At 34.9% G+C, this 12,520-nt stretch overlaps 1 protein-coding gene across 1 annotated transcript; it reads left to right on the top strand.

Moving 5' to 3' along the window:
• tdo2b (tryptophan 2,3-dioxygenase b) lies at positions 1-12,170 on the top strand. Its single transcript, XM_022669537.2, has 12 exons — positions 1-90; positions 373-472; positions 1,227-1,317; positions 2,661-2,731; positions 2,823-2,950; positions 4,313-4,499; positions 5,514-5,621; positions 5,717-5,828; positions 7,414-7,471; positions 8,185-8,264; positions 8,385-8,475; positions 10,577-12,170. Exons 1-12 carry the CDS (start codon positions 56-58, stop codon positions 10,737-10,739), a joined length of 1,224 nt encoding a protein of 407 aa, XP_022525258.2. The 5' UTR covers positions 1-55; the 3' UTR covers positions 10,740-12,170.
• The last annotated feature ends 350 nt before the right edge of the window (positions 12,171-12,520 follow it).

Genomic DNA, 12,520 nt, shown 5'->3' with positions numbered 1-12,520 from the left:
AATCTCCAGAACATCATAAAAAAACAAGGAAAGACGGAGGAATTCAATTTAAAACATGAGTGGATGTCCATTTTTTACCAAACTGCATCCGTGCGTATCAGTTATTTTATTTATTTATTTTTTATTAAAAAATTTATATCAGTATAAATAATAATAGTATTCTATTATAAGCATTTGAAGTATTATTACTTTCATAATTAATTATTATGTTTATTCAATCATTTTACAAATATTATCCATATTACATAATTTTACAGAATTCTTTTGTACTGATTACAATTACAAAAAAAAATTATTTAAAATAATTTGGTACTGCATCACTTTGACCTGTAACAGATTTTTATGGATGTCAAATAATGTTATAATTATTAGACTGAAAGCCAAAAGCAGTGACATTGATGACGAGGATGACTCTCAAAAAGGCATCAACAAAGCAGCAAAAGGAGGAATCACCTATGGAGACTACCTGCAGGTAATTAACATAAATATACCTGCAGTTTTACCCATTATTCCTATATTTAAGGTTTCTGAAAAAAAACATATTTAACAATTTCTTGTTAAAAGTTAATCTAACTAAATAATCTGTAAAATTCAATTATATATACATATATATCATCGCTCACAGTAGAGAGAAAAAACCTTGTAAACTTTCAATGGAAGTCAATGTAAAAAGAGTTTCTATTGGTCCATTCATCAAGAAATTTCGGCACAGTGAAAGGGACAGTTTGTCTGTTCAAATTATGTAATAAAATAAAAAAAGACAAAAATGGAGATAAATGTTTTTCATAGGGCAGCGATGATATATATTATATATTATATAAAACACTTATCTCTGCTTTTTTTAGTTTACTGCATAATTTGAACAGACAAACACTTTATGTAACACACACACACATATGACTGCAATTTGTAAATTGTAGTGCCTGGTCTCAGTGTTTAAGGCTATAAGAGCAAGTTAATGTGTTTTGCATTATTGCACTCATATCCCTTATTAGGTTGTAAATGTCTTAAAAGTCATTAATAATCAGTTATAATACATACGTAGAAAGGGCAACAATATAGATGGCTGTGGGTTCACTATTTAACAAACAACAGGTCATTGTTGCCCTTTCTATATATGTGTTATAATATAATATTTGTATAATATATTAAGGTGTTTTCATAAAGGTAGTCTTATTTTAAAGTGGCACCAAATAATCTATATATATTTTTTTTTCTGCACACAGCTGGATAAGATCGTTAATGCTCAGGTGCTACAAAGTGAACTGAGAGGAAACAAAATCCATGATGAGCATCTGTTCATTGTAACACACCAAGGTAATAAATGTGCATTTATTCACTTTACAGTTACAGTGGCATGAAAAAGTATTTGCCCCTTACAGATTTCTTAATTGTGCTTTTTTTTTATACTTACATTTTCAGATTATTAAACAAACTTTAATATAGAACAAATATAACCTGAGTGAATATAAAAATATATATTTTTAATAATGGTTTTATTTATTAAAGCTCCACTAGGTTGGATTGAGATTTTGTGCTCGTAGGCTCCACCTAAAGTTGTAGAGTGTAATAAATGTTTCAGGCAGATTAGTTTCTCTTTCCAGCTTCTGCCAGAGTGTCTGTAAGTTAGTTTGTAAATAATGAACCAGTAGTCCTTGTAGAACTGTTAGAACTAAAGGTCGGAAAGCAGGTCGCAGTTCTCGCAAGCGTTGGTCGCGGCCGCCACCGAAAACTTACAGAGTCTGGTTTGAGCTCAGAGGAGCTCCGGCACAGACACGAGAGCACCGCTATTCCTCCTATTACAACTCAATGCAGCGCTGCAGTGAGTTTCAAGCTGTAATTTTACTTCTTTAAAAAGATCAAAAATCAAGGAAATCCTACCTAGTGCTGCTTTAAGGGACAAAATCTATCCAAAACAATCTAACCCCTCATTAAATAAACTGTAATTAATCACACTTTTTGTAAAGCTGAGTTACAAAGAGAGTAATTAGATATAGGGGACAAACACTTTTTCACACAGGGCTAGATTAGTTTGGATATTTTAAGCCCTATCCGGACGGGATTAGTTTCTCAGGGGGTTCTGGGGTAATTTTCTCTTTTATGGGGGTTTTAATCCTCTGTGATTTTATTCCCGTCCGGAATGACCATGTATGTGTTTTTCTCAGACGTCCTCTAAAAAAATTACAGGCTGAATTATCTACTGTTTTTCTCTGAACTCCGTGCTCCACCGGTAATTTTAGTCCCGTCCAGATGCACATCTCTGAGTTTTGTCACCTCGTGTTTAATAAAATAGCTATTTGGCCACTGCCGCGCACCGTCATTACACTTTGGTCGTGCGTTTCCACGGAGATCCGCGTAAAAAAACAACAGCGAGTGGAAATGGAGGAGCTACTGAACGCCGTGATGTCATGTGACCGAGGAAAAAGTCTAAAAACTCACTGGTCCTCCTGTTTTTACAATTGCAGTCCAGATGCAGGAGTTTTATCACTAGAAGAGTAGAAGTGTAAAATATTTTTTTATAGAAGCCTCCCTGAGAAACTAATCCCGATCCAGATAGGACTTTATTCTGATTATCGGGAAAATATCAGTATGACAAAAAAGGGGCAAATACTTTTTTTTATGTTCATGGATTATACTGTGTTTTTGTTCTGTTTATGCAGCGTATGAGTTATGGTTTAAACAGATTCTGTGGGAACTGGATTCAGTGCGGAAGATCTTCATCCATAACCACGTGAGTCAATGTTCATCACAATCTCAAACCCCTGCACCACACTACACCTGCCAGAAACACACCTGAGCACTGAGGAACTCTGTGTTCTCAGGTTCGTGACGAGAGGAACATGCTGACGGTGGTCAGCAGGATCCACAGGATCACTATGATCTTCAGGCTGCTGGTGGATCAGTTCGCTGTGCTGGAGACCATGACCGCTCTGGACTTCTACGATTTCAGGTAGACAGATTTTACCTACAGAAAATTACTGTTGAACTTCCTGAGCTTTATCTTTTTACATGTGCAAAAGACACGTCATGATACTCACTGATATCAATCCCACAAAGTTAGAGCTCACCTGGCTCTTAAATGAATGATGAGCAAGAGACACTCTGATTGGTTTGTTGCCAGAGGTGGAAAGTAATGAATTACATTTACTCAAGTTACTGTAATTGAGTAGATTTTATGAGTAATTTGTCATTTTTAAAGTAGTTTTTAAAATAGGTAATTTTACTCAAGTACATTTTAACACAAGTAATTTACTTTGCCACATTGGAAAACTCCCCATTACTGAGTAAATAATTAAATGCTGGAAAAAAAAACAATTGTCTGTAAAACTATAAAAATACATCACCTATATGACCATAACTTTTTAACAGTAAAGAAAAAAAATGGATCATAGAAACCTATAACACTTGTTCTTGAAAATGCTTTATGGGGTGGTCTGAACAAATACTGCCTGAAAGGTCCAAATTATTATGTGGAATAATAGTTAATTAAAAACAATTTAATTTATGATTTGTTTTACTTTTTTACATCAAATAATTAAAAAAGTAATTATGTAACTTTTACTCAAAGTAAATTTTAAATTGAGTACTTTTTTACTTTTACTCGAGTAGATTTTTAGATGGGTACTTTTACTTTTACTTGAGTAGAATTTTAGCAAAGTAAAAATACTTTTACTCAATTACAATTTTCAGTACTTTTTCCACCTCTGTTTATTTTACATTACGCCCAAAATATTAACCACACCCATGATTAATTAAGAGAATTAAGACATGAGTTTTGCACATTACAAGATGCGCAAGGTTATCCTGTCGTTATGATAGCAAAGACACAATGACATATACGCCCTAAATCAAGCTGCGCAGTTAACCATTAGCCATTAAAGATTGCTTAAATAGATTTCTTTGTCTTTATTCTTGAAATATTACAAATATTACAACACCTTTTTTTTAGGAGGGTTTTAGTAACTGTGCTTTACTTTATGAGTGAATTAGTTTTATTCTGAGTACAGTGTTGTATACATATGAAAGATATATATTTATTTATAATATTTTGTAGCTTATAGTTTTTAAATCAAATCTAAATGTAAATGTGTTAGACACCATGTAGATTAAGGCAATTAAGGATCTAAAATGTATTTAAAATGTATAAAAATATACTGTTCACATTTCTAACCTGGGCTTCTTGATATAACAGTACTTCTCTGTTTTTTTTGAAAGAGGAACTTTTTGGCTGCTGGGGTGCCAGAAAATCACCGCTTTTGTTTTACAGACGACACTGTTAAACCTGTGTGTGTGTGTGTTTTGTGTGTTATAGGGAGTACTTGTCTTCAGCTTCAGGCTTCCAGAGTCTGCAGTTTCGTCTTCTGGAAAATAAAATTGGAGTCGCAGAAAACTTGAGGGTTCCCTATAACCGCCGGCACTACCGAGACAATTTCCACGGCCAGGAGAGCCAAGCTTTACTCCAGACCGAGCAGGAGCGCACCCTGCTGCAGCTGGTGGAGGTAAAACACCACATTTCTAACCTGTGATATTCAACCATCTCGAGCTGTGAGGGTGGAGGATGATCTTCATTAATCATTTGTGTTTAATGTGCAGACGTTTGTATTTCACGTTACATCCAAAATATTAACCACACCCATGATTAATTAAGAGAATTAGTACATGAGTTTTGCACATTGCGAAAATGCGCAAGGTGTACTTTTCCTGTCGTTACGATAGCGAAGACACACTGACATGTACGCCCTAAATCAAGCTGCTCAGTTAACGGCTCGCCGAAAGATTGCTAAAATAGATTTCTTTGTCTTTATTCTTGAAATATTACAACTATATAAATATATATATTAGATATATTTTTTATATTATGTATTTTATATATGTGTATATATATATATATATATGTGTGAGAAAGACTGATTCAGATGAAATAAATTAAAATACTACCTTTATAAAACATTCTAACAGTAATAATATTAAATAAAATAAATCTGCTGTTTTTAAACAAAGCTGATCTTCAGGCCAAACAAGTTCATCAAACATTTCTCCATATATAGTGCATATATTTGTCATTAATGTAATTATCATAACAGGCAGGCCTAAATCTAATATGAACAAATAGAATAAAAATAGCATTTTTAAAACAAAGTTGACAAACAGATTCACATTAATAGACTCGATAAGTTATTATACATTTTTGAGAGTGTTTCCATTTATTGTAGGATAGGTCAAAAATGTCATTGTTAATGTGACAGGCCTATTTAAAACAAAAAATATTGTTGAAAAATACTGAATAGTATTTGTAATTTGTTTTTCACTCTTTCAGTTGATGACATTAATAAAACACTGATAGAACTACTATAGGCTTCTTTAGTAAACAGGATGTAATACTGAATCATAACACAAGTAAAAAGTGACGACGCTCCATACTTTGGTCTGACAAAATTTTCTCTAACTGGACCGGACTGAATTGTAATGAAATACCCCTGATTTATATGATATATGATTGTGTGATCTTCTAGCAATGGCTGGAGAGAACTCCAGGCCTGGAGGAAGATGGATTTAACTTCTGGGGGAAGCTGCAGGTGAACGTTGAGGAGGGCTTCAGATCAGAGAAACAGAAGCTGGAGGTCAGTCTCTCAGTCTGGTTTCCTATCATTCCAGTCACGGCTTTATTTATTTTTATATAAACTTCGGTTTAATCAGGTTTTTTGTTTGATTGCAGAAAATGTCAGACTGTGAGACGAAGCAGGAGCTGCTGGAGGATCTCAGCAAACAGATTGAGCTGTTCAACTCGCTGTTCGACTCCAAACGCCACGATCATCTACTAAGCAAAGGTGATCACTGACTCAAAACCCATATATATAATTACATACAGCTCTGGAAAAATAGATAACATTGTTGTTTTATTCTATAAACTTCATCCAACATTTCTCCCAAATTCCAAATAAATATATCGTAATTTATAGCATTTATTTGTCATCTAAACAAGAAGTGTTACTTTGATTTTTTTTTTATATAAAATATATAATTAACATTTTTTCAGTAATTTCACGTTTTTCTTTTCTTTCTTTATAGTTTGGATGAGTTTAGTATTATTCTACAATGCAGAAAATGTTAAATTAATAATATCTGAATAATTAAAACTCTGAATTTAAGGGGAGCTCCAACTTTTGAGCAAAATATGGTCATATAAAAATAATTCAGTGGTTTTCACTTTGTTAATAGTTAAATATATTTTAAATATTTTCACTAAAACAGATTTGAAAAAAAATGAAGAGAGCACTTCAGTTTCTGAATCAGTTTCTCTGATTTTGTTATTTATAGGTTTATGTTTGATTAAAATGAACATTGTTGTTTTATTCTATAAACTACAGACAACAATAAAAATATTGTAATTTACAGCATTTATTTGTAGAAATTGAGAAATGGCTGAAATAACAAAAAAAGTTGCAGAGCTTTCAGACCTCAAATAATGCAAAGAAAACTTTCAAAAGTTCATATTTATAAAGTTTTAAGATTTCAGAAATAATCTGTATTTGGTGGAATAACCCTGGTTGGTTTTTAATCACAGTTTTCATGCATCCTGGCATCATGTTCTCCTCCACCAGTCTTACAATTGTAAGGGTAAGAATTTATTTTATAAATTAACTAAAATTAAAAATCAGCAACTAATTTAAAGCATTAGTCTGTGTTTTTCAGTTGCTACAGGACTCTTATCTGACTGACAGCTGTTTTAACCAATCAAAGCTTTTTAAAATGGTTTCTGCCCCCGCGTGACTGCGTGACCCTGATTTTGAGAAGGGTGTAGTAATGAGTCTAATGAGTCACTCGGGGGGCGGGGCCATGGCTGTCTAACCCCTTCTCAGTGCTGGGTTGAAGGTGTTGCTTAATCATAAACGGAGCTCATTCTGGATTAATTCAATAGATTATAAGCTAACTATCATTATTGATTGGAATTGCGGCTGTAAATCAGACAGATATTGTGTCATATTATATTAAAAGGCCCTTTTTAAGGCTACCCTTCAATGTAAAACTAATTCACAGTAAAAGGCCGCCTGACTGGTGAGTTTTTGTGTGTACTTAATGTTTTGGCTGCTCTGGCTCTGGTACTGTAGGCATACAAATGAGTGATCTTTGTTGAACGGTTGTACTTGTAGGCAAATGAAGCATTGATTGTTGGGTCTATTGTATACTTTTGTAGTTTGTAGCTGTTGTATTTGTTGGCTGTTGATGTGTATTAAGTTAATATAACTAAGTCAGGACAGAGAATATGTAGTTATTGTAATATTTTTTCTATGTGTCGATCGGCCGGCGGCGGGGTGGTGGGGTATGGGGGGTTATTGCAAAAGGGGACTCACTATATTCACTGCACGCCACTGCTTTACACCATCACTCATCCTGTATCTCCTTTACTGACAGGTGAGCGACGGCTCTCCTACAAGGCTCTTCAGGGAGCGCTGATGATCTACTTCTACAGGTGAGAAATCGTAGTTTTCAATTCCCGAGTTAAAACAGTATGTACAGTACCAGTCAAAAGTTTGGATACACCTTCTCATTTATTTATTTATTTTATCTGCATAGTAAATGTATAGTGAAATGATCTATCATACTATGAAGGAACACATAAGGAATCATGTAGTAACTTAAAAACAGTGTTAAACAAACCAAAATACTCTGTGAAGAAGCTTTCAAAGTATGTTTCTTTATTTAGTTAACTTCTTGCTTCTCATAATCTGGATTAGAACATTACTCTATAAATATTCACTATTCACTGTATACCTGTAACTCTACCTCTTCACTACTTTACTTTAACTGATGCTCTCAAACACTTTATTAAGAGACAAGAAATTCAAGTAATTAACTCTTGATGAGTTCAGCACAGCTGTTAACTGAAAGCCTAAATTCCAGGTGACACTCTGGTTATTTATTTTTTCAATAATGAATGTTTTTATTTATAGTTTGGATGAGTTTAGTATTAAAATACAATACAGAAAATGTTAAAATGATGAAAAAAAAACACTGAATTTAAGGGGGGGGGGGGGGGGTCTAAACTTCTAAACTTTTGAGCAAAATATGATCATATAAAAATCATTTAGTGGTTTTCACTTTGTTCATAGTTAAATATATGTTAAATATTTTTACTAATAGTTTCAGTTATTTTATGCCATTTCTCTTGAATCATTTCTTTAGAGAGGAGCCTCGTTTTCAGGTGCCGTTTCAGCTTCTGACGAATCTGATGGAGGTGGATGTTCTTATGACCAAATGGAGATGTGAGTCAGATTTAGAACTTGTGACATGTATCAGATCTAATTCTGAAAATACTGTATACATGTTCGATCATCCCTTTATTTATGACTAATATAAAGGTAACATTCACTAATCTTTTCCAGATAATCACGTGTGCATGGCTCACAGAATGATCGGCAGCAAAGCCGGCACAGGTGGATCCTCAGGTTACCATTACCTGCGCTCTACTGTCAGGTCAGAACATCTTACTGTGACCTCCAACTTCAGATCTTAAGATTTTATCTTTCAACTTGCTGTTCAACTCCAAATGTCAGGGTATAACACAGGGTAATACAGGCAAACACACACAGGATAATACAGGCAAACACAGGGTAATACAGGCAAACACACACAGGGTAATACAGGCAAACACAGGGTAATACAGGCAAACACACACAGGGTAATACAGGCAAACACAGGGTAATACGGGCAAACACATACAGGGTAATACAGGCAAACACACACAGGATAATACAGGCAAACACACACAGGGTAATACAGGCAAACACACACAGGGTAATACAGGCAAACACACACAGGGTAATACAGGCAAACACACACAGGGTAATACAGGCAAACACACACAGGATAATACAGGCAAACACACACAGGGTAATACAGGCAAACACACACAGGGTAATACAGGCAAACACACACAGGGTAATACAGGCAAACACACACAGGGTAATACAGGCAAACACACACAGGATAATACAGGCAAACACACACAGGGTAATACAGGCAAACACACACAGGATAATACAGGCAAACACACACAGGGTAATACAGGCAAACACACACAGGATAATACAGGCAAACACACACAGGATAATACAGGCAAACACACAGGGTAATACAGGCAAACACACACAGGGTAATACAGGCAAACACAGGGTAATACAGGCAAACACAGGGTAATACAGGCAAACACACACAGGGTAATACAGGCAAACACACACAGGGTAATACAGGCAAACACAGGGTAATACAGGCAAACACACACAGGGTAATACAGGCAAACACATACAGGGTAATACAGGCAAACACACACAGGGTAATACAGGCAAACACAGGGTAATACAGGCAAACACAGGGTAATACAGGCAAACACAGGGTAATACAGGCAAACACACACAGGGTAATACAGGCAAACACACACAGGGTAATACAAGCAAACACAGGGTAATACAGGCAAACACACACAGGGTAATACAGGCAAACACATACAGGGTAATACAGGCAAACACACACAGGGTAATACAGGCAAACACAGGGTAATACAGGCAAACACAGGGTAATACAGGCAAACACATATAGGGTAATACAGGCAAACACACACAGGGTAATACAGGCAAACACAGGGTAATACAGGCAAACACACACAGGGTAATACAGGCAAACACACACAGGGTAATACAGGCAAACGCACGCAGGGTAATACAGGCAAACACAGGGTAATACAGGCAAACACACACAGGGTAATACAGGCAAACACACACAGGGTAATACAGGCAAACACACGCAGGGTAATACAGGCAAACACACACAGGGTAATACAGGCAAACACACACAGGGTAATACAGGCAAACACACACAGGGTAATACAGGCAAACACAGGGTAATACAGGCAAACACACACAGGGTAATACAGGCAAACACACACAGGGTAATACAGGCAAACACACACAGGGTAATACAGGCAAACACAGGGTAATACAGGCAAACACACACAGGGTAATTAAGGCACACTCAGGGTAATACAGGCAAACACAGGGTAATACAGATAAAGACATGGTAAAATAGACAAACACAGGGTAATACAGGCAAACACACACAGGGTAATACAGGCAAACACAGTGTAATAGGCAAACACAGGGCAATAAAGGCAAACACATGGAAATACGGGCAAACACAGGGCAATAAAGGCAAACACAGAGTAGAACATTATTTATTTTATTGTTTACGTTTTAGCCTGTCCGCTTATCCTTTTATGCTGAATTCTTTTATTCTGTCCTAATTAAGCCTTATATTGTTCTCTTGTTTTTTTAATGCTTTTACAATTTAATTTTGATAGTTTTTTACAAAGTCCATTATTTTAGCTTATCTAATTAAATTCTTGATTGATTGTATTTTTCAGTCTCTTTAATTGTGTAAATGCTCGGCTGCGTTAAAAACCCTCAGTGTATTACCGAGTGAAAATAAAGGTTGATTGATAAATTGATTAATTGATTAATTATTTATAGTTGAATGACTGAGACTGAATGATACTGACGCTCGTTTTTTCTCCTGTGTTTAGTGATCGGTATAAAGTGTTTGTGGATTTGTTTAATCTGGCGACGTTCCTGATCCCGCGGGCCTGGGTCCCCAAAATCAACCGCAGCATCCACAAGTTCCCGTACACGGCGGAGTGCAGCGACAGCTCCTACAGCTCCTGCGGGTCCTGCAGCGAGGAGGACTGAACCCGAGACCCGAGTCCTGAGACCCAAGTCCTGAGACCTGAGTCCTGAGACCTGAGTCCTGACCTGACCCTGATCTACAGACCTGATTATTCTCAAAACAGGAAACGACTGCAGATTTATAAACATCAGCAATCAGCAGTGTTACTCAGATAAGATAAGAGTTTTGTGTGTAATGCTACATGTGTATATCTGGTCATATATATATATATATATATATATATATATATATATATATATTATATTTGTATATTAAGTGGACATCAAAGAAATTTGCCTTTTTTATTATTATTATAATTAGGGATGAACCTAAATTATTATTTTTAGCTGTGCTAAAACTGAACAAAATTAACACACAGGATACTGAACATATTGTTTTTTGCCTATTTTTTTGTATTGCTTTTTAAAGAAAAGGCAAAAAAACTAGTTTACTCTAATTAACTCCAAGAAATAGTTTAAACTAATCAAAAACATTCTTGTTATGAATGTTCAGCATGAATTTACCTCAGTAGAGCTATTATAATAATAGATTTACCTTTGTAGGGCTGTTCTAATCAGAAATTTACCTCAGTATAGTAATTGTAATCATAAAGTTACCTCAGTATATTAATTGTAATCATAAATTTACATTGTAATATTTTTCATACATTTTCCTCTGTAGAGCTATTTTAGTCATAAATTTACCTCAGCATAGTAACTTTAATCCTGAATTTACCTGGGAATTGTAATATTTTTCATAAATTTACCTCAGTATAGCAAGTCTTATCATAAATTAACCTTAACGTAGAATAGGGTGGACTATTCTACTCCTAAATATAAATGTACCTCAGCAATACACTTTTTTTCATAAATGTACCTCAGCAGTGCCTTTTCTTAAGGAGGTAGGAGTGAAAGCCTGTTGGCACTGTTTAAAATTCCGATAAAACACTACAATATGGCAATTTTTCATTTTTTTTACATATTAAACAGTAACAGTAAATAATAGTTTGGGCAAATATTCTGTGCATCCCTAATAATAATAATAATAATAATAATAATAATAATAATAATAATAATAATAATAACAATAACTAATGATTTATCGTAGTATGGGTTTGTAGATATAAAAAGTATAGTAGTGTTTTGTATATATTATTTATAGGTTCTATTTATAATCAGACATATTTACACTGAAGCATATTAGCATGCTAACAGATTATTATTATTATGTGCATATGATGTGTACAGTATTAGTTGAAGTAGCTGTAGTGTAATGTAATGTAGTTAAAGTTTCAGTGTGATGTAAAAGTTGTATATTAGAGTATATATATATATATATATATATATATATATATATATATATATATTAATAATATTTCAGTGCTGATTTTATACAGTGTGTTTTTGGACGGTGTGGAAATGCTGCTGTGAATAAACGTTGCTATTCTTCCTCTCGCTCTGTGTTTAAACTCCCTCAGTGTCCTCAGTCTGTCCTCAGACCGCAATGTCACCGTATTACTGACCGACCGTAAATATTTGTGTACGTGCTAACAGTCCAGTTTACTGACCTTCACCTGCCACCCGCCACTGACCAGCTGCCAGCTGGCTTTTATTGGTCAGGTGTTTGTGTGAGAACAGCGCCGGTGGTCTGAAGGGGGCGGGGCTAACAGAAGGGAAAAGACTGTAAAAAAAAGACAGTCAGCTGCTGATTGGTTAAGCAGATACAAACAGATTGATGAGTCGGAATGACAGACACTTCCCTAAACATCAGTGAAACTAATAACAACAGTTTAAAATAAAATACT

Source organism: Astyanax mexicanus, chromosome 16, assembly GCF_023375975.1.
Source record: "Astyanax mexicanus isolate ESR-SI-001 chromosome 16, AstMex3_surface, whole genome shotgun sequence".
NCBI lineage: Eukaryota > Metazoa > Chordata > Actinopteri > Characiformes > Acestrorhamphidae > Astyanax > Astyanax mexicanus.
This window is presented reverse-complemented; position numbering and strand designations above follow the sequence as displayed.